The sequence below is a fragment of the Heteronotia binoei genome, chromosome 5 (assembly GCF_032191835.1).
Source record: "Heteronotia binoei isolate CCM8104 ecotype False Entrance Well chromosome 5, APGP_CSIRO_Hbin_v1, whole genome shotgun sequence".
Taxonomy (NCBI): Eukaryota; Metazoa; Chordata; class Lepidosauria; order Squamata; family Gekkonidae; genus Heteronotia; species Heteronotia binoei.
Window position 1 is genome coordinate 129,693,468 of NC_083227.1, and position 23,917 is coordinate 129,717,384.

Here is a 23,917-nt window from a genome sequence, read left to right on the forward strand (position 1 = left end):
TTGGTTATCTAACCAGACATAGTATTTCATCCAATATTTTCTTGCTTCTTCTTTAGATTTCCCAGGTAGCAGCTGGGACAAGAAGTCCAAGTCTGCTGTTTCCAGAACTTTTCCTACCAGATCCATTTTCGTGGGGATTTCCTGAGCTTCCTATCTCTGCGCCAAAAGGATCCTAGCTGCTGTATTAAAATGTGCCAACAAATGTCTCATCTCTTTGGAATAGCCCTTAGGGAATATAGTCAATAAAAATAGTTCTGGTTTGAAATGAATGTGTCTTCATGATCTTCTGTAACATTTCATGCACCATTTTCCAATAGTCTTTCACAATATCACATGTCCACCACATATGGTAAAAGGAACCAATCTGTTCAGTACATTTCCAACACTTGTTGGATATATTAGTATAAATCTTACAGAGCTTCTGTGGGGTCAGGTACCATCTATAAAACATCTTGTAAAGATTTTCTTTGAAAGTTACTGACCTAGTTAACGTAACATTTCAGTTTCCATAGTCTCTCCCAGTCTTCTAATGCTATATTGTAGCCAAAGTTTTTTGCCCATTGAACCATACAGTCCTTTACAACTTCATCTTGTGTCTTAATTTGAAGTAGGTATGCATATATTTTGGAGATTAACTTTTCTTGCAGGCCCAACAAAATTTTGTCAAATACATATTGCTCTGTATTAAAACCTGTCACCTTGTCTCTGGCATATCTAGATTCAATTTGCATTCTCAACCACCAATTCACTTTAATATCCACATTTTCCAATTTTTTTGTTTTCAGTTGATTATCTTTTCCCAACAGGTCTTCATATTTATAATTCTAATTTGGTTTTAAAAGGTTTGGATGAGTAAATGCTTCTACTGGAGAAACCCATCTTGGAATTTTTTGATAAATTTTCGTCTTTAACCATGACATGTATGGTACAAAGATTTTTGGAACCAATGATTCTTAAAATAGGACTGGCCAAGTCTTTGATACCACAAATATGCGTGCCATCCCATAGTCAAATCATGTCCTTCTAATAGCATTTGTCTCTTGTCATTCAAAAGTATCCAGTCTCTTACCCATACAAGTACAGATGCTTTGTAGTATAGCAGACAATCTGGTAGGCCCATGCCTGCTCTTAATTTAGAATCCTGCAATGTCATTAGTTTAATTCTAGGTTTTTTGCCTTGCCAAACATATTTGGCGACCATCCTGTTCAGTTCTTGAAAAAATCCACTATTTAAAAATATTGGAATAGTTTGAAATAGAAATAATAATCTTGGTAGAATATTCATCTTTATTAGGGCTATTCTTCCCATTAAAGATAAGTTTAAATCATGCCATTTTTCTAAGTCTTTTTTAATTTCTTTGAGTAGTTTACCATAGTTATCTGCTTTTAGGTTGCTGGATCTATTTGAAATAACCACACCTAAATATTTAATTTTTTTTCATAAATAAATCTTGATTTCTGCTGGAAGGATTGAATTTGTTCCATCGTCATATTCTTTGTCAAAAATTTTGTTTTGTAATAATTAATCTTTAATCCTACATGGTGGCCAAATTGTTTGATCTTGTTTATAAGGCAGTCAATTGAGTCCATTGGTTATTATAATATAAAAACTAAATCATCAGCAAAGGCCCTTAGTTTATATTGTTCATCTTTTATCACAGCTCCCTTTATGCTTGGAGCTTCCCTTATTTGGTTATTCAACATCTCTAAAGATAAAATGAAAAGCAAAGGGGGCAATGGACAGCCTTGTCTTGTACCTTTTTGAATTTTAATAACATCTATTAGTTCGCCATTCACTGTCACCCTTGCATTTTGTGAAGAGTATATTGCTTCTACTACTCTCAAAAAGTTTTCACCACACTCCATGCCTTTCAATTGTTGTAACATAAAGTGCCAACGAACATTATCAAATGCTTTCTCAGCATCTAGACAAATTAAAGACAGTTGCTTCTCTGGATGTCTCTCATAATATTCCAAAACGTTACAAACTGTTCTAACATTATCTTTCAAATATCTTTTAGGAAGGAATCCCGCTTGATCATAGTGTATTATAGATTGTAAAACTTTCTTCAGACGTTGTGCCAATATTGCAGCAAAAATTTTATAATCCACATTTAAAAGGGAAATTGGTCGATAATTTTTAATATCTTTCAAATCGTTATTTTCTTTTGGGATCAAAGGTATTTTGGCTTCTTGCCTTGAAGCTGGTATTTGACCTTCCTCTTGGATCTTTTCAATGAGACGTTTGAATGGTAAAAGCAGAGAGTCTTCGTAAGCTTTATACAATTCTGCAGGTAAACCATCTGGTCCAGGAGTTTTGCCATTCTTTTGAGATGTCATTGCCTCTCCAAGTTCCCTTATTGTTATCGGCTCATTTAAATTTTTGTTGGAATTCACATTTTGTTGGTTGTTTTTTAAGATTCTTTTCAGCTTCTCCGGCTTGTGATATTAAATTTTGGAAGTTTTCAGTTTTCTCTTTCTTTTCCTTGCTACTATATCTAATTGCAAGACCCCTATAATAAGCTTTAGCAGCGTCCCAAACTACTTGCATCTTTACTTCTTGTGTTATATTCTGTTTGGAAAAGTATTCCATTTCCATCTTGGATTCTTTAAGAAAGTCTTTATCTTTCAAAATTGAAATATTTAAATTTCATAATTTTCTCTTCCGAAAACCTTTTAGCTTTATCATTACAGGACTGTGATCTGAGATAACCCTTGTTTGAATTTCTACATCAGTTAGATCTTTAATCAAACTTGCCAAAAGCCAACAAATATCAATTCTTGGCCAGGTTTGATGACTGGAAGAATAGTAAGTAAAATCTTTGGGATATCTTGTTCTCCATACATCTACCAGATCCATTTCTTCTGCTAATTTCCAAAAACTTGTAACTGGTAACTGAAGACCATTACTTTTCATCTGTTTGTGCATTTTTTTATCCAGTTGTCTATCCAAAACTGCATTAAAGTCTCCTATTAAACAATACTCTGCATATTTGCTAATTTAAGATGCAGGTCTTGGAAGAATTTCTCTTGGTGATCATTTGGGGCATAAATATTTGCAAGTAATTTTTTTTATTGTCCACTGTGATTTCCACCAATAAAATTCTTCCATCTTCAGAGGCAAATTGCAATTGCAGATTAAAAAAATCCAATGGTACTTCTTCCCCGTTTGTTTTGAAACTCTGTATTCCTGTTTGTACCAGATAAGATAAGCTCCACCAAAGAATATCCTTATTATAAAGCAGTTCAAAAATGAAAACAACCTTCTAACTTCTATCAAAACAATACTAAAAATAATAATAAACACCCCTTTTCAGTTCACCACAGTAGACGGTCAATAAAGAAAACCATTCAGTTCAGTTCACTGGAGCTGCAGCCATTGTCTGTTATATGAAGTAAAGCTAGTTCAATTGTAATCCAAATCAGCACCAGGTCTTTCCGTTAGATTCCAGATATAAAAGCTGCGAAGTATAAATCTGTAATCCAGCACTGATTAACCTATTTGTAATCCAAGAATGTGACCCAAATTCAAACTATAAACCAGTAATCCAGACAAGAATGAGAAAAAAAACAACAGACCCAAAAATAAGGGCAAAAAGAACAAATGCAAGAAAACAAAAGGTAAATAATCCAGATGCAGAGGCTACAAAATATAAATCTGTAATCCAGGGCTGATTACCCTATTTGTAATCCAAGCATGACCCCCCAAAATAGACAGAAAATCAGTAATTCAGACAAAAAGGGAAAAAAGCCAGCAAATCCAAAAATAAAAACATATAGGTGCACAAAAAAAGAAATCCCAATCCAAAAGTCTTTAAAATCATATCCAAAAAATAATCCAACCACAAATGTACACAGAACAAAAATAAAAATGAAATACCAGTTTAAATGATTATATCTACTAAAATAGATAGAAATCCAGTTTTTTTAAAAAAAATTACAAAATGCTCTTCTTGCAACCAAAGATCCTGCTGTGTCTTAAAATCAATTTATTTATTTATTTATTTTATTCGATTTATATCCCGCCCTACCCCACCGAGGTGGGCTCAGGGCGGCTTACAACATAAAAACCAACAGAATCCATTTAAATACATTCATGATAGATTAATAATTATAATTATACAATAAAATATATAAAATACATATAAAATACATAAAAACACATAAAACTTACTACAATATGTACTATGCTAACCTTCCTTAAATCAATTCTTCAATATTCCAGTATTAAATAATCTGGTGTTATAGATTGGAGTGTTCAGGCATTCTGATAGCAATTAATTATATGCCAGCCGGAAGAGGACTGTTTTGCAGGCCCTGCGGAACTGTTCAAGGCTCCGCAGGGCCCTCACCTCTTCCGGGAGCTGATTCCACCAACAGGGAGCTGCAATCGAGAAGGCCCTGTCTCTGGTCACTTTCAGACGGGCCTCCTTTGGCCCAGGGATTGTAAGGAGGTTTTGGGACCCCGATCTCAGCACTCTCTGGGGAACATGTGGGGAGAGACGGTCCCTAAGGTAGGCAGGTCCCAGGCTATAAAGGGCTTTAAAGGTCATAACCAGCACCTTGTACCGAACTCGATATGTTATCGGCAGCCAGTGCAGTCCCCGAAGCCCCGGCTGAATGTGCTCCCATCTAGGGAGCCCTAATAACAGCCGGGCAGCGGCATTCTGCACTAGCTTCAACTTCCGGGTTTGGCACAGGGGCAGCCCCATGTAGAGGGCATTGCAGTAGTCTAACCTCGAGGTGACCGTTGCATGGATCACTGTTGCCAGGTCGTCGTCCTCCAGGAAAGGAGCCAACTGCCTTGCCCGCCTAAGATGAAAAAATGCGGACTTGGCAGTGGCCGCTATCTGGGCCTCCATAGTTAAGGTAGGCTCCAATAGCACCCCCAGGCTCCTAACCCTGTGCGCTGCTGACAGAGGCACACCATCAAGGGCCGGTAAGGGAATCTCCCTCCCCGGACCACGGCGACCCAGGCAAAGGACCTCTGTCTTCGATGGATTTAACTTCAGCCCGCTCAGCCTGAGCCATCTAGATACAGCCTGCAATGCCAGGTCCAGGTTTTCTGGGACACAGGCAGGCCGGCCGTCCATAAGTAGATAGAGCTGGGTGTCATCTGCATACTGGTGACAACCCAGCCCATATCTCCGGGCAATCTGGGCAAGAGGGCACATGTAGATGTTAAACAACATCGGGGAGAGAACTGCCCCCTGAGGGACTCCGCAGTCCAGCGGGTACCTCTGGGACAGTTCACCCCCAATCGCCACTCTTTGTCCCCGACCCGTGAGGAAAGAGGTAAGCCATTGTAAAGCCAACCCCTGAATCCCCACGTCGGCGAGACGGCAAGTCAGCACCCGATGGTCGACCGTATCGAACGCTGCCGATAGGTCTAACAACATCAGTACTGCCGAGCCGCCTCGGTCCAGATGCCGCTGGAGATCATCCACTAGGGCAACCAGCGCTATCTCCGTCCCATGACCCGGGCGGAAGCCCGACTGATGGGCATCAAGGACGGAAGCATCCTCCAGGAAGCTCTGTAATTGCAACGCCACTGCCCTTTCAATAAGTTTACCCAAAAAGGGTAAATTCGAGACCGGCCGATAGTGTGCCAATTTGGCCGGATCCAGTGTTGGTTTTTTTAAAAGGGAGCGGACCACTGCCTCCTTAAGAGGTGTTGGAAATTGCCCTTCCATGAGGGATCTATTTATGATATCCCGTATAGGATACCTGAGCTCCCTCTGGCAGGATTTAATAAACCAGGAGGGGCATGGGTCCGAATTGCAAGTTGTGGGGCGTGCAGATAAGAGGATCCTGTCAACTTCCTCCAGGCTGAGAGCGCCGAAACCATCCAGAATACAGTCTGAAGACAGGTAAGGAGCCTCGGATTCGCATACTGCCTCCAATATGGCGGGGGTGTCACGGCGGAGCGACGCGATTTTATCTGCAAAAAATTTTGCAAAAGCCTCACAGCCGATTTCCAATTGACTAGCGTTTGGGCTGCCCTGTGGCAGCGTTATCAAAGACCTAATTGTGTTAAACAATTGTGCCGGGCGCGAAGTTGCAGACGCAATCCTAGCCGCAATATCAGGTATCCACCAGCTTTTAATAGTTTCTTAAAGTATTTATAAATTCAGTCAGAGCACTTGAACTTGCATTTCAAAATTTTTTAAACCAGCGAACTTTCTCATCCAAGTGTACTTGTCAGCAAACATTTTCACCAAGAAGCAAACATTTTCATCTCCCAAAGAAAGTTTAAGACAAGTCAGTTAAGTTCCATCATCCATTACAGATTGATGAAATCTCTTGCGGCAGGTATTTTCAATATATCAGATTAGGCAGACTTTTGCAAGCCTTGAAAAAGAAAGAGGGAAAGTCCCCCCCCCCACCCCTTTCTCAGTCTCCTGCCTTATTTGAAGTCTGCCCCTGATTCTCTTTTTTCCCCCCTGCAACTTGCCACCAATCAAAAAAAATATATGGGGAAACACTTACGATATTGAGAAGATCAGTGTTTTTAGTCTTGAAGGTATAAGGCTTGAAGAACCAAAATGTAGTGTGTAAGAAAAAAGAAAGAAAAAAGAAAACCGGTGGCTGACTCTTGGGCCATTTAAAAATGGCGACCGGGACGCTGATGCTGGGGAAAAGCGGGATCAGGAAGCAGCCGCCTCCGCTGACATTCCCGATCCACCGCTCTGATTCCCTTGACTTTTGAGGGGCGGCCCCTCAACGACCCAATTTGAAAGCAGCTCTGGACGCGACAGTCTGAGCCGCTTTCACTCGCAAGCCGCCGAAACCGGAACTGTCTGCGCCATCTTTCTTAGAAAAGGAATTAACACACAAAAAGTGAAAACACATTGACACACAAGAAATGGACATAGAACAAGCACAAATACCATCAACATTATCAAAATTACAAACACAAAACATTCAAGAACACATCAATGCGCAATACATTGAAAAAAAACAGAGCATTCATGACACTTCAATGCGCAGTACATTCAAAACACAATAATAAATCTAACAACTATACAACCACCCACTCAAACACACTAGGAGATGGAGAGGGTTTGCAAAACAAAGGGAAAATATTATTACTCCATGCCAAAACCTTTACTTTTAACCCATTTATAAATAGGGTCCCATTCCTCCTGACATTTTTGGACATTACCATCTCTTAATCTTGTGGACATTAAATCAGATTCTGCGGCGTCCAACAGCTTGTTAATAAATTCATCTCTGTTAGGAATTCTGTCAATCTTCCAATACTTGGCATAAAGTATTCTGGTGATAGTAACTATGTACAGTAGCAGTTTCAGTTTTATCATAGGAAAGTTTTGTCTACAAATGTTCAGGAGATACAACTCTGGCACATGGTTAATATGTATATTCAAGATTCTTTGAATCCATATATTAACTTGGGTCCAGTATTTTCTTGCATCTTTACATTGCCACCAAATGTGAAACAACGACCCTTTAGCTTCACGACACTTCCAGCATTTGTTTGAATATGTGGGATAGATTTTAGCCAGTCTGTCTGGTGTAAGGTACCATCTATATACCATTTTATATAAATTTTCTTTGAGATCTGCTGGTTTTATTAATTTTAAGTTCTGTTTCCATAGTTTTTCCCATTCATCTAGGGCTATATTGTAGCCGAAGTCCTTCAGCCAACGGATCCATGCTTCTTTTACAACTTCGTCTTGCATCTTAACTTGGAGTAACCAATCATACACCTTGGAGATTATCTTCTTTTTAGTCTCTAGAATAAGATCCAATTCAATTGGCTTATTCGAAAAGCCCCTTTCCTTGTCCTTCTGAAATCTTGATTTCAGTTGACACTGTAACCACCAGTTTAGCTTAGAGAGCTCTTCCTCAATCAACTCATTCTGATTATTCAACAGATAGGCATAATCTTGTGGGTTATCCCAATTATACAAATTAGGATGAGTCAAGGCTTCTATCGGGGATAGCCACTTTGGAGTATAAGTGTAATGTACTTTGATTTCTTCCCAAGTCTTATACAAGGATCTTCTTATTTTGTGCCTGAGGAAACGGCCGGTCTTTATAGGCGTGTGATACCACATGTAGTTATGCCAACCTTCCCCCAGACCCGCGCCCTCGATGGTCAGTAATCTTTTATTGTCTAGCTTACACCAGTCTCTTAACCAGGCAATACAACTAGCCTTATAGTACAAGTTCCAATCCGGAAGAGCAAGACCGCCTCTTAGTTTACTGTCTTGTAGAACTTTCAATTTTATTCTGGCCTTCTTGCCTTGCCAAATAAACGTCTTAGTCATAGAATTAAGTTGCTGGAAAAATAGTTTGGGTAAAATAATTGGGATTGTTTGGAAGAGAAATAAAATTCTTGGAAGAATGTTCATTTTTATTGTGGCAATTCTACCTAAAAACGATATTTGAAGGTCTTTCCAATTAATTAAGTCATTGCGGATTTCTTTCAATATTTTTTCATAGTTATCTCTATACAAAGTCTTTGAGTCACTTGTCAAATAAATGCCGAGATATTTTATCTTTTTTTCATGCTTAAATCCTGAAAGTTGTTCTAAGGATTCAATTTGGGCTTTCACCATATTTTTCGCTAAAATTTTAGTCTTGGAAACATTCAATTTAAAACCAGATATTTCTCCAAATTCTCTCAATCTTTGTTTCAAAAAAACTATCGAAGAAATAGGTTGTTCCAAAGTAAATACTAAATCGTCCGCAAAAGCCAAAGTCTTGAATTCCACGTTGTTTATTCTAGTTCCTTGAATTTGGGGATCTTCTCTAATCTTCTTGATTAACGGTTCTAACGTCAAAATAAAGAGCAAGGGAGATAACGGGCATCCCTGCCTCGTACCTTGTTCTATTTCTATTGAGTCGGACATCACTCCATTGAAGCTCACTTTCGCTGCCTGCTTCGAATAAACCGCTTCGACCATTCTGCGATATCTTTCACCACAACCAATTGCGGCCAATGTCACTTTAATAAAGTTCCAATTAACATTGTCAAATGCCTTTTCCGCATCGACTAAGATACCTGCAAATTCTTTATCAGGGTGATCCCTGTAATATTCAATCGCATTTAGAAGTAGCCTCACGTTCTGGTTCATTAGACGTCCTGGGACAAAGCCCGTTTGATCTTCATGAATTAAACCAGCTATTACTTTCTTTAATCTGTTTGCTAATATTGCTGCAAAGATCTTATAGTCGCTATTCAAGAGTGAAATTGGTCTATAATTTTTAATTTCCGATGCATCAGTCCCTTCTTTATGAATGAGTGTAATCAGAGCTTCTTTCCAAGAATCTGGGATCTCGCCTGTATCATAAGTGTTCTCAATTACTTTCTTGAAGGGTATCAATAATAAATCTTCAAAGGCTCTAAAAAACTCAATCGGAAGGCCATCTGGACCTGGAGTCTTGTTACTTTTTTGAGTTCTAATCACATCAGCAATTTCCTGGATTGAGATGGGGTTCTCCAAACTTGCTTGTTGTTCCCTTGTTAATCGTCTCATTTCGACTCCCTTTATATAATCTTCTTGTTTTAGCTGTACGATCTTTTGCTCCTTATACAAATTCCAGTAAAAATTTTGAATAATATCTTTCATTTGAGAATTTTGAAACACGTCCTCCTTAACTTCGTTTTTCAGCATTTTTATAATCTTCTTCTCCTTTTCCTTCTTCAGTCTATAGGCCAGCCATCTGCTCACTTTGTTAGCATTTTCAAAATAATTTTGTCTTGTCCATTTTAATTTCTTCTCAATTTCTTCTGCCAAAAGAATATTTATCTGATGTTGGATCGAGATAATTTTGGCCTTTACCTCCCTTGGGTTACCAGTTTTCTGTTGTTTCTCATAATGGCTCAATTTTGTTATAAGTTCATTATAAGATTTTCTTTGTTCTCTCTTCCTCTTCGTTGAGTATCTGATAGCAACTCCTCTGAAAAAGGCCTTGAATGCATCCCATATGACTGGCATCTTTGTATCTTTCTCCAAGTTAAGTTTGAAGAATTCCTGAATCTCTTTTTTAGCTGCCTCCAAAAATTGAGTTTCTTTTAATATTTGCAAATTTAAAGACCAGCGAGGGTTTCTTGACTGTTCCTGAAAAGTTAACAAAATTGGGCTATGATCAGCATACGATTGAGGGAGAATGTCAACTTGATTGATAGACAATATCATATTCAAGGATACCCATGACATGTCTATTCTGGACCAGGATTTATGCAAATGCGAGTAAAAAGTAAAATCTGTTGTATTCGGATTTTTTGTTCTCCAGGCATCCACTAAGTTTAATTCTTCAGCCATTTTCAGGAAAGAGTTAGGTAATAAGTTCCGATTCTTCTTTTTTTGGGGGGATCATCATATTTTTTGTCCATTTTGATGTCAAATATTGCATTGTAATCTCCAACAATACAATACCTGTCAGAATCAAATTCTCTAAGTTTAAGGTATAGTGCTTGGTAAAATTTTTCCTGGTTTTCGTTAGGGGCATAAATATTCCCAAGAATTATTTTGAAGCCATTTAATTCCAACTCGACTATGATAATTCTTCCTTGGTCATCCAAATATAGGCAGCTAGACTTAATGTGATGAGATACAAAAATAGCTACCCCCTTCTTTTTTTTAACAGGATCACATGAAGAGTATAAAGTGCCCAATTTCTTGTTTTCCAAATACTTTCCATTATCTTTCTTAATATGAGTTTCTTGCAAACAGATAATTTGCGCACCAGATTTTTTCAGTTGCTGAAAAGTTCTCTTCCTCTTTCCGGGTTCATTTAAGCCATTGACGTTCAAAGAAAGTATTTTAGTTCCCATCTTAGAATTCATTTTGGTAGATCAATACTACCAGGTATCTTAGCTAAGTCTTTCCTGCTCTGGAGCCTAGTTTTGGCCTTCTCTGGTTTCTTTTTAGGAGACTCGTCATCTGTAGGTTTCTTAGCTCCTTCTACTTCTTGTTCTTCTCCTGACTCAGATCCATTTCGCTTCACGAACTCATCACAGAATTCTTCCATCTTTGCCTCTGTAGTGATGTTATATCTCTTGGCTTGGAATGTGAAAAAGAGGCCTTGCAGAATAAGCCATCTGAACTGAATGTCATGTTTCATTAACCAGGTAGACAATTTCTTGAATTTGAATCTCCGTTGTCGCACACTCCAAGGTATCTCTTTCAAAATTTTAATCTTTATTCCCTTCCAATTGATCTCACATTCTCTTGCTTTTCACAGAATCCTTTCCATGGTTTCTGGACGGACAAACTTCACATGCACCTCCCTAGGAAGTTTAAATTTTCTTGTGTAGTTTGAAGACACTCTTTTGGCCCAAAGGATATCCCTTGGGCCTTCTTCCAATAGTTCTTCTTCATCAACTATTAAAATATCTGTAATTTTACTGATTATGTCTTCCTCCTTTTCTTCTGGTAGGTTTTGAAAGCGGAGAATAGTTGCAGCCTTCTCCATTTCCAGTCTCATCACTCGTTCTTCCAACTCCATTAGTCCTGTTTGGTTTTCTCTGACTATATTGGATGTTTGTTTACCTCGATCTTCCATTCTCTCAACTTTAGCCATTAAACCATGAACTTGTTGTGTGTTAGCTAACAGCTGCTTTTGGAACTCTACCAACTGGTCATTTGTTTTCTTGATCTGACTCATCAAGTCTGTTTTCAGCCCATCCAGAGCCTCTTGGTTCTGTTTGAATCCAGCTGTGACAGTATTCTGTAGTTTTTCCAAAGAATCTTGGTTGACAGAAACTGGAACTACCTTACTTCCCCCAGCAGGGGGAGTGCCTTGCAAATATTTTTTAATCTTTGTTTCTGTCATGTTGATGGTAGCAGAGTCTTGCTTGTTATTTTACTGTACTCTCAGTTCCTTAATTCATCATCAACAACCACCCACCTAATAATTTTAACCCAATTTGAAGGGATATATCCAAATTTCAATAACTCAATAAATCTATATGACAATAAAGTAATCAGTATTCAATAAGGCAATTCAGTAAGTACAGTCAGCAATTCAATAAGGCAATAGGGCAACCAATAATCAATAAAACAACAAAATGCAAGGTTTAGTTCAATTCGTTTGAGGCAACACTTTGGTAACACAGTTATATAAGCTTAACAGTAGGCTATTAGTGATGAAGGGGGGGGGGGTAAATAACAAAACAATGGAAAAGAAAGAACACTAGTCCTGTTATTAAAAAACAAGAATAATGATTAATAAAATGTTACACAGTCGTTCTCTTTCTTACTCTTTCTTCCTTCTTCCATGTTCTAAGTTCTAAGATTTTTGTTTCTAGAGTTCCAAAAGTTCTGATACTCTGAAGGCTCAAAGAAAATCCAAAGTTCCTCAGAGATCTAAACGATCCTTGACTCTTGTACGCCAAAGGGTTAAGTAATGACCCAATTATACGTCTGATTCTATTCCAAGTGCTTGTCAGCGCCAACCCCAGTCTTCAGCGAAGGGCAGCCGCAGCCGAAGCCGCTCAGAACTGCCGCTTCGCCCTTTAAACCTTTCCCCAGAACGCTCCCATACACAAGGAGACAAAACTAATCCTCTTCAAAAGAAACTGATCTTCTTCGAAAGAAAGTGAAAAACAAAGTTGTTGCAGCCATAGAAGCAGTAAAGGCACAAACTGGATTAAGAAGGAAGAGGGGGGGGGGTAGAATTCTTGGAAATACAGTCTGCCGCGGCTCATCTCCTACACCTCCTGCGCTCTTCTTTCTGGGAGAAAACTTCCAGCACGTCCGCCATTACAGACAGTTTCCCCGTCGCTTTGTCTCCTCCCGCAGTTCTTTTGCCCCGACACCGATACCAGCCTCTTAGTCTCGTGGAGCTCAGAGATCTTTTCCTCCTGGTCCCCCAAACTCTCTCCTTCCCCTTCTGCTTCCCCTTCACGGCTGTCACAATGCCTCCTTCGCCGCTCCCCGTCGCTCACTCACCAAGCCTCCGCAAGCCGTCGCAAAGCCGCCATGCCACGTCAGCTGCTCACAACTTCGCCCAGCACACACAAGCCGCGCCGCGGCTCACCGGCCCCAGCTCTCCAGCAACCACTGCTCTCAGCTCGCCTTCCTCTCTCGTGGGTTGCCGTCGGTCTGCATTGATTTGCAAAGGTAACAGGGCCCCTCTGAAAAGACTCACTTCGGGATGTTCTTAAGGGAGTTTCGCTTCCTCTCCACACCCCCTTCTCCGGCGGCCCAGTTCGGCACCAGGGTGTTGAATAGGGTAGCGGTCAGGGGGAGAACTGGCACTGGTTGCGGAACCTCCGTTCCACTCCCACTTCCAGAAAGCCCCCCAGGCTTCGGAGCGTCCCCAGACAGCTCCTTAAGGAGTGCTTCCCAGCCGAGAAGCCCCCTCAACTACCCTTCAAACAGAGTTCCCTCTCGAGAAATGAAAGGGAGCTCCGCTTCACTCGGCCATCTTGCCGGAAGTCTGCGCCATCTTTCCTATGTGCAATTGATGGGCAAGTCACAACTGAAAAATATATCTGCTGAAGTGGCTCAGGTCCTCAGCAATAGTATAATTTGCATACCTGCAGGATAATATGCTACCTAGATGACATTATTTTTCCTGAGAGTCTTCTTGAGAGATTCTTGTTCACCTTATTTGTTAGGACCTGCATATATTTATTCCCTGAGGTTTTTGTTTAAGCAGGTAGCCTCATTCTTCTGTCACCATTGCCCTTGGGGTCAAATAATTACCTTTGCACTTTTATGTAATGAATATGCACATCACATGGACTCATCTTTCTTCTGCAACAACTGACCCGTCATTGTGGGCTACAAAGAGGAACTTCCTTTTTTCCTTATTCCTCCTTCTAAAGTACACTGAGAGCAAGATGTGCTTGGCTGCAGAGCTTTTCTTCGTTTGTGATATCCTACTTTCTTAAAAGCTATTTTAAGTGTTTTAAGAGGATACCTTATGAGAAAAGAGTTTGCCCCGTTATCAAACGTCTACTGAAGACCCATCTCATGGCATATTTTATTGTGTAAAACAGGAGGCTGAACAAAAGAGGTTTTAATGTACCATTTTATCTCACCTTCTTGGAAGGCTGGACCAAGAGAAATTAATATTCCTATTGTCAGATAGAGAGAAATATATTAGTTTCCAAGTGGCAAGATTTGTGGCTGCTATTATAGATTTTAAAAAAATGAGTGATGAGATATATTGACTACTCTCCTTTTTACCACTCTGGGTTATTTTCTTAGGATGTCATTGAATAAATTTTAAATCCTTATAGTTTATTATTAATAATTCAGTCTAAATTTTATCATGATTCATATGTTATTGCTGTACTGAATGTTTTATTGAGGTTTTTTTCTATTGTTGAGTCTGGTTGTTGGTTGCTATCAGGGCTTTTTGTGAAGAAAAAGTCCAGCAGGAACTCATTTGCATATTAGGCCACACCCCTGACATCACCATTGTTTCACACAGGGCTTTTCTGTAGAAAAGCCCAGCAGGGTCTCATTTGCATATTAGCCCACACACCCTGATGCCAAGCCAGCCGAAACCACGTTCCTGGGCGTTCCTGCTCAAAAAAAAAGCCCTGGTTGCATTTTGTTGCTAATGCAATAAAGATTGATTAAAAGCTATTAAGTGTTGTCAGCTATTGCTGGGATGACATGGTCCTGAGGATAGCAAGAGTTCTCCCTTGCAGCCTGTCACCAATTAAATTTCCCCACAAATTACATATGGTGTTAATACTTTGCTCAGAACTAATCATTAATGTCTAGCCTACTATAGTTTCAGAGCCAGTAATAATTAAAAGGCACAGACTGCAGTTCATATAAGTTGAGTGCACAGATGGGGCAAAAGGAGCACACTTTTGGAAATGTTTTTGCTACACAACCTACAAAATGCATAAGTGAAACCATTATAGTTCAGTTTTAAAAGCCTTGTGATTTCAAATGTTAATACACAACAAAAATATTTTATTTGCAACCTTGTTTTGTTTATAGCAAGCCATTAAAATTCCTTGTGAGACTAGTGAGATAAAGACATTCTAAATAAAATGCTGTACCCACCCAGCAAGCAGATACCACACAAAATGTGATCTGTAAAAAGTGATACAAATTATACAATTCGTATACCAAAATTGATACAAAATGATACAATTTCTAAATAAATAAACACACTTGCATCCCATGGCCACCGTTTTGTCCCTGTTCATTTCCCTTAACCTTATACTTCATAGGCCATTCCCGGCATGCCTGAAATGCTTATCACATGATCACACATTGGAGGGGCTCTGCCTCCATATTACAGCATTTGCCTTGCATGCACTAGGCCCAAGGTTCAGTTTTCAGAATCTCCAGTTAAAATGATCAGGTAGAAGATGATGTAAAAGCCCTCAACATGAGAACATGGAGAGTTGCTGTCAGTCAAAGTTCACAATACTGATTTTGATGGCCCAATTCTGTATAAAGCAGTTTCATAAAGAGAAAGAAGCCATTTTTCTTCCCATCACCACCTCAATCCAAATCAAATGTCCCCCCAGCAGCTACACAGTTTTTAAAGGCACATTAATGAATATTTCTTTTGTCATGTCTAGTTTTGCAACAACTGAAAATTTACTGTTTGTTTCATAAGATCGTGTCCTGTGAATCTATCTGTTTCTGCAACTCAGGATATATACAGATCTATAACCAAGAAGAAAGCAAAGCCAATGAATTTTGGGAATGGAAAGAATACTTAAAGGGAAAAATCTGTATGCATCTGTAGAAGCATGCATGGACATGGAAGCTCATACAAAGAATTAAATGTTTGCAGGCCCCTAGCTAACCAGAGACCCACAGGGACTGGCCCCCTGACAGGTTTTTTTGGGGGGGCTCACCCCCATTTCAGAGCCTCTCCCTCTCCTTCCTGCGTGATTAAATTGCACAGGAGCACCCAGAAGCAGCTACTGCCCATCCCATGCCATTTAAAGAGCAAGACAATCATCTTATCAGCCAGAACTAAATCATACAGAAGGGGGGAGGAAGAGGGGTGCTTCCCCAGCCTCTCCAGCTTCCTGGTCTTCTCCCCATGGCTGTCCCATGGCCCCTAGCTATGGGGCCACTTAAAGGTGCCACTGGACTCAAACATTGTTGCTTCACACCAGCACAGCTACTTATCTGGATCTATCATAAAGGGAGAGGGAAATGTTTGGGAACTCTGATGCAAAATGTGTGTGGTCATAGTACCAGAATGGATTGTGTACAGCAGCATATGGTATATGAGGCATGTTTGTTCTGCTTCTATTGCCTATCAATTGCAGACCCATTATAATAATAACCAGAGGGGGGGTTAGTAGGAACGCACAGGAACACAGTTCCGGCTGGTTTGTGTCAGGGGTGTGGCCTAATATGCAAATAAGTTCCTGCTGGGCTTTTTCTATTAAAAAAGCCCTGACAATATCCTTCTGCTATTGTAATTGAGGTTGCTTCATTTGTACAAAGATGACCAACTCGATGATGATCCCACAGATGCTGGAGCGGTGACCACTTTTTGTTCCCATTTTGTTTTACTTTCAACTCTAGCAGCTAATGATTCCAACAGACTTCTATAGAAAGAAGTAGATACACATTATTGTTGTAACCAGCATTTTGCTTCTATGTTCAGACTATTTATTCCGGTGGAGAAGCTCTCAGTTTTAACTGGGTTATGACTGAGACCACAATCCAAAACTTGCTGAGAAGTAAATCCCTGTGAAGTCAACAAGGCTGGCTTCTGGGTAAATATGATTCAGATTATTCTGTAAATTTATTTATGCATTCATGGACTGTGTGGATGCCAAGTTAGTTTTGAAATATAATTTATAGATGCCTAAGGGATCTTTACAGTAGAGACATTCCAGCCACTCCCTATTTCTCTAGAGCCACAAAAAGAAGTTTATGTAAGTAGGGTTTGGTTGGACACATGCCACTACTAGAGGAATCCTCACCTTAGTAAGGAAATACAGATTATATTCTGTTCATCACTTGTGTAACTTATATAGCAGTTAAACTAACAACCCAATTGTAGGCATGCTTAGTCAGGAGTCAGTCTCACTTACTTCCAAGTAAGTGTGCATCCATCTACAGTGTAAATGAATGTTTATTTTGAAATAAAATTTAAAACATCCAATATAACACAAGACCTAGAATGCAACAACATTAAAACAGCAGATTTACTGGCCCCCAACCTGGTGGCAGCCATTTTGTGATGGCACCCACTATTCTTTCCAAAAATTCCAGAAGTGTCCATAACAAAATCCTCTATTTTTCTGTCCTGGGCTGGCCACACAGAAATGATCACTGCACAGCAGTCCTGAAAGAAGATAAACTACTGAAATTGTTCACACCTTGCAGTCTGATTTATTGCTAAATATCATTGGTTTTATTATGTGGTGTCTTAACTCTGCTCTGATGTGGATAGCCCAGACCAGCTCAATATAATATCATCTCAGAAGCTAGGCATGGTCAGCCCTGTTTGGTATTTGGATGGAAGACCACCAAACAATACCAGGGTTGCTACACAAAGGCAGGCAATGGCAAATCACTTCTGAATGTCTCTTTCCTTGAAAACTCTACAGGGTCACCATAAGTTGGCTGCGAATTGACAGCAAAAAAAATCTTAGCACTTACCTATAGTGCCCAGAGCCCACATGTAATGAGTTATTGGTTTTTCTCCACCTAGTGGTTTTAGCAAAAATGAGAGTTTATCACACAGCCAACAAAATCAAATATCTACTACTGCCATGGATTGTTTAATGGAAACCAAACCACTCTCTATTTATTTTTACCCATACAAAACACAGCAATGGTAACAGGGTCAGGGGGAGTGGGTCAGCATCTATCAGGAGTGGAATTGCATTCAATACCCTCTACGTCTTGATGCAGCACTTAAGTCCCATACTACCACCATCATGCCAGAGTATTTGGCCTGGCAGGTTTTCACTAAATTATTTTGGAGGTAAAGGAAAGGGTCATCAAGTCACAGCCAACTCATGATGATTCTGTAAGGTTTCCAAGGCTGGAGATGTGGCTTGTCATTGCCTGCCTCTGCATCACATCCCTGGACTTCCTTGGGGGTCTCCCATCCAAGTTAGCCGCCCTGAGCCTGCTCCGGTGGGGACGGCAGGATATAAATACGAAAAATAAATAAAATAAGTAATAACCAAGACTAATCCTGCTTAGCTTGAGATCTAATGAGACTGCGCTAGCCTGAACCATCCAGGTCAGTTATTCTGCCCCCCCCCCCCCCGAAAAAATGTTTCCCCATTATGGAGCATCTGTGAACATAACACTTATGAAACATACTAAAAATATTTATTCTAGCCAAATGTTCATGCAGGGAAAATAGTACCATCTTTTAGATGCAAGATTTGAACTTTTGTGCCCCAGAATGTACAGCACAGCACTGTAGGCTGCTCTTCTGACTGCCCCCCTCCATTTCTCTATAGTGAGGAATGAGAATATTACATTCACTTCTGAATGTCTACTAATCACAATACTTTTAAATAAAATTATGTATATTACAACAATCAAACAATTTAAGAAAAAGATTCTATCCCTCCATCGTGGCGATGCGATGCAATACTGTTTAAACTACAGCGCTGAATCCAGAAAAAAGGTTTTGGGGTGGCGCATGCCGCAAAGTGTAAAGGAAATTGTTAACATATCTCTTTAAAAAGCCGGGCTGCAGTCCAGAACCCACCCCGCCCAGCAAACACTTGATTCACAAGGCTTTTTTCCAGAGCTAGCAGCCAGATATGAGAGAAATAACCACCTTCCGATATAAATGGGGTCGCAAAAGATGCTGAGGGATATCAGGCACTTTGATACTCGTCTCAAATACATCCGTGCTTGGCGACTGCAGAAAACGAACGTCACGCCCACTCCCCTATGTCTTTTTCTGTTATCAAAGCTGAGAAAATATGGCGAAACTCAAAATTACCTTCTCGGCTACCGTAGGTGGCCGGCCTTGATGGAGGGGGGGGGTTTCCTCTGGTCGCCTAGCAACCGCGTTGGTTTCAATAGGCCGAATTAGCAGGTAAGTGGAGCCCATTTCTTGTGAAAACTGCCGCACAGCTGGAAACTTTTTAACGGCGTCAGTTCAAGCTGTTGCTCAGCTTGGTATCTGGGGCAGTTTTCTGCTGCTGAACGACCCCTCATCTCATTGTAAGGATGAGCGGAGTTAGCAAGAGAAAGAAGTAAGGGGCGAGGTTGCAGGAGTGGAATGGCTACTGCCCTTTAAAAGACCCTTACCTTCTCTTCCCCACCCTCCTCGGAAATACTCTAAGATGGAATTGGCAATACGAAGCACATATGGCCTAAACTGGGTATGGGTACTACCATGTATCTCCTCTTCAGCCCTACTGCATCCAGCTAGCGCAGGGTGAAGTGGGGCGCCTCCTTCCCAGCCTCATTAAGGGGAGAGGGCTCTTAAAACAGGCAGCCCACCAGGATTTTCTCCAGCAAAGGTAAATAACTAATCCACCCCTGTGGGCAAGACTGCCCATTTTGTGGTAAGGCTGCAGACCTGTGGCTATTAAGGAATAAAGCCCCTGGCAAATGCAATAGAGCTTTCTAGTGAACAGACATAGAATAGAATTGTGCTACACAACAGATACCTGTGGACAGAGGTTTTGTGTCTCAAGACATAAAGCAAGAGGGGACACTTTTTATAAGCTCTGTGAGAGGACAGGGCTCGCTGTTTGGTTTCTACCTGTTGAATGGCTCTTAAAAACACAAAAATGTGGCTTAGTTAAGGATGCGGTCTGAGAAACACTTCCTTGAGAGCAACAATAACGTCTTTCCAGTCAGATTTACTCCAGTCTAAGTACAGGTGTAAAGAGCCCCATGGCACACAGTGGTAAAGCTGCAGTACTGCAGTCCAAGCTCTCTGCTCATGACCTGAGTTCGATCCCAGCAGAAGCTGGGTTCAGGTAGCTGGCTCCAGGTTGACTCAGTCTTCCAACCTTCCAAGGCCAGTAAAATGAGTACCCAGCTTGCTGGGGGGAAAGTGTAGATGACTCGGAAGGCAATGGCAAACCACCCTGTAAAAAAGTCTGCCGTGAAAATGTCGTGATGCAACAGTCACCCCTGATGCTTGCACAGGGGACTATCTTTACCTTTTACCTTAAAGCACAGGTGTAGTGGTTGCTGTTAGTATTAGACTAAGTCGGGAGACCCTGGTTTGAATCCCCATTCTGCCGCGGAAAACTCTTTGAGTAATCTTGGGCTAGTCATTCCCTCTGTTGTCCTAAACCACATCACAAGATTGTTGCCACAAAGATTAAATAAAGAGGGGAGAATTATGTTGTAACCCTCTTTCTATATTAAATATCTAAATAAATACAATAAAAAAATGAAAGTAATGAAGTTAGACTGGAGTACCTCTGCATAGGATTACCCTGAGTCATTAAATTCAGTAGGATTTACTCCTAAGTAAATGTACATGGCTTTGAGTTATATGTTCATACATATTGGCTGACTTGATATATTAGAATAATTAAGAAAATTAGTATATTTCCCCCTGACTGCTATGTAAATGTAACAGGCATAAAAACTTTTTTCAGGAGAATAAGAGGACTTTGATTGGAATCTGTTAAGGAAAAATGCAGACATTAATGCCCCCTCCTCAGATTTATGTTGAAAGAACCCTGGCAATCATTAAGCCAGATATTATCCACAAAGAAGATGCAATAGAAGATATCATTCTCAGATCAGGATTCACTATTGTACAGGTAATGTGAAAGTAAAGTCTTGAATACTCAGCTGCAATTTGACACATATTTGCAACTAATAAATCATAGCATTCAAGAGGCTTTGCTTCAGAATAAATATGGTGTCATTTCAACTTGCTTTTCTGTTTAAATTGCCTTCATAGCCCCTGTATTTCAATTGTTTTTGCAAGCCGAATAATTCTGGAATGTTTTATGTTTCTTGCCCGCTCAAATACAGGTCCCAGGTAGCTTTTGAACTTCAAACGCAGCTTTACAATCTGAATGGGCAAACTCTTTTATTGATCTGTTTTAATGCTCAAGGCATTGAATTGCAAACAAACAGGGAATGCTAGATTTCTAGATATGGTCTGCCAGTTATGTTAAAAAAAACCCTTCACTAAGAGTGCTGTACATAATTTTTTTTCTTGAGTAAAATATTTTTTTGCCCTGAGCTGTACTAAAAAGTAAAACTAAAATGTGAGCATCAGTGACAGAACTCATTATAAAGCATCAGCTGCATGCCATCATAAAAACACTCGTAATATGTTGGCAAATTGCTACTTCATACTGTTACTAGAACATAGATCTGTTTCCTTAAATATGTCAATTCTTTCCTGGAGAAGTAAACTCACTATTTCAATAATGAACGAACTGTTGTGGCTGACCACTAGATGCCACTATTGTACAGCTGTGGCCCTCCTATAAAAATGTGGCTCAGTGCAAGCAGGTATATCTCCCATTCAACAAAAGTTTAACAGTTGTTAAAAGTAGCACTGGAATGAAATGGTACTATAAAGATGGCTATTTTATAAGGAAGTTGATCCAGGTAGGCAGCCATGTTGGTCTAAAGCAGCTGAACAAATTTTGAGTCCAGTGGCACCTTTAAGACCAACAAAGTTTTATTCAAGTGTGAGCTTTTGTGTGCACTCACACTTCCTTGAATAAAATTTTGTTGGTCTTAAAGGTGCTACTGGACTCAGTATTTGTTATAAGGAAGTAATAATCAAAGATCATGGTAAAGAAAACATATGGAAGAACTGTAATTCCTCTCTGGTACTCCCCTCCGTGTGATGATAGACAAAGACAAGGGATAGAGTTGGATGTCATCTATTTATTGATGGTGTTAAACTCCCTACCTCCAGACAAATTTATCCTCTGATTCACACATGCAGCTGTGTGGTATGGCATTTGCTTAAAAATGCAAACATACTGCAGCTGTGTGAAGTGACTCCCCAAACAGTTGCAGCCATGATCTCCAAGCTCTTGACAAATCCCTGAAAACAGGAATTGGCAACAATGCAGTAAATATTGACACAGATGTATACGAAGCCACTTTACACATAGCTTTATAGATTAAGTAGTAAGTATGGATTAGGCTGTATAACAGAATTAGGATAGAACTATTCAGGAGTGTCTGTGTGGTGGGAGAATCAGTTGGCCATCATTATTCTGGGACCTACAGCGACATATTTCTTGTCTTACATTGATGTTACCAGCCCTCCTTGATGAACACTGTCAAAGACACAGAGATGTTAAACTTTATCAGCTTGGAACAAAGTTTGAGTTCAGTGGCACCTTTAAGACCAACAAAGTTTAATTCTGGGAATAAGCTTTAGTGTGCACATACACCTACTAAACTCCTGGTGGAGACCATTGATCAATAATTAGTGCAATTAGTGCCTTGTGTAGGCTAAAACAACAGGGACAGAAGTCTATAATCCTAGATAATATCCAGGTGTGTCTGAAGCCATGCTTCCACAACAGCCCTTTCCTGGAACAAGAACCCGTTATAGGAAGATGGTAGCAAATATATCTCATGGAGAACATATGAACATATGAAGTTGCTTTATACTGATTCAGACCCTTGGTCCATCAAAGTCAGTATTGTCTTCTCAGACTGGCAGCGGCTCTCCAGGGTCTCAAGCTGAGGTTTTTCACACCATTTTGCCTGGACCCTTTTTTGGAGATGCCGGAGATTGAACCTAGGACCTTCTGCTTACCAAACAGATGCTCTACCACTGAGCCACCGTCCCCTTAAGTTTAAGCATGAAGTTTAAGCATGAGTTGAGTTGTTGTAGTTTTCAGATTGTTCAAAAGACCCTGACTTTTCCTATCCAGAGTAGCCATAGCTCTAAAACATTAATTCCACAGTGTTATTTTGCTACTGTTAATTTTGTTTTAAAGAATGTGCAGTAGCTGCTACTGGACAGTATCCTAGCACTCCATGTATGGAATGCCTAGTTCAGCTGTGTTTGAAGGTTGCAGGGCCACACAAAATAACCACATGAGTTAAGGGAGGAAAACTGGAGCAAGGAGGACAAGGAAATCACACCTTCCTTGCCCCTCCTCAATACAGGCAACCAATCCTCACAGCTGTGCCTCTGCATGGGTCCTGAAATCTCAGCAGTCCTCATTCTTGAGGTTGAAAAAAACTAACAGAAAAGGGGAAAAAATGTGGGAAAACTCAGTTTGCCTTCTGACCATGGATGATAGGATACTCTCCACTGTTATCCAGTAGAATGCCATTTTTTGTACAAGCATTTACACTGGTTATGTAATGCCATATATCTGCAAATTTTAGTATTTGGCAGCCTTAAAACAACGGATTGAAGAGGATTTTTTTCTGTCTTATTTTTTGTAGAAACGAAAGCTTCAACTAAGTCCTGAGCAGTGTAGCAATTTCTATGTAGAACAGTATGGGAAAATGTTTTTTCCTAACTTAACAGCATATATGAGTTCTGGGCCTTTAATTGCAATGGTTCTTGCTCGTCATTGTGCTATCTCATACTGGAAGGAGCTGCTTGGACCAACAAATACTGTAATAGCTAAGGAAAACTATCCTGATAGGTAATGTACTACATTCATAATATTGAAAAGATTATATTTTTGTTATCTGACAGTGATGCTCATGTGTCCTGTAGAGTCTCTTCGTTTGTCCTTGCAGCTAAGAAGATAAGAGCAAGAGTAATATCAAATGCTGTAACCTTGAGATTGGCCTTTCTGGAGTACTTTTGTGTTAATTGGGAACTTTGCTGTTCGTGTTCTGTTTTGTAATGGCCAATGGCTATACATATTTTTTAAAAAACACCCTGTCTGTGTCCTTTATAAAGTTTATATCTCTGCTATCTAATCTTAAATAAGTACACACATGGTCTTGCCCAACATGACCCGGCCCAACAAGGTCTCACATGTCAAATCTGGGACTCATAACAAACAAGTTCAACACCCCTGCCCCACTATGAAACA

General features: G+C 40.0%; 1 protein-coding gene across 8 annotated transcripts in view; it reads left to right on the forward strand.

Annotated features, from left to right (window-relative positions):
* The window catches only part of NME5 (NME/NM23 family member 5), a 130,413-nt gene that overhangs the window by 101,541 nt on the left and 4,955 nt on the right, over nt 1-23,917 (forward strand). For 2 of the 8 annotated variants that reach the window (XM_060240387.1, XM_060240394.1), the window contains exons 1-3: nt 18,659-18,996; nt 20,525-20,692; nt 23,313-23,518. In XM_060240387.1, the coding sequence (XP_060096370.1) occupies nt 20,564-20,692; nt 23,313-23,518 (335 nt within the window). In that variant the 5' untranslated portion in view covers nt 18,659-18,996; nt 20,525-20,563. The other 6 variants (XM_060240388.1, XM_060240395.1, XM_060240392.1 and 3 more) reach the window with 5 other exon arrangements.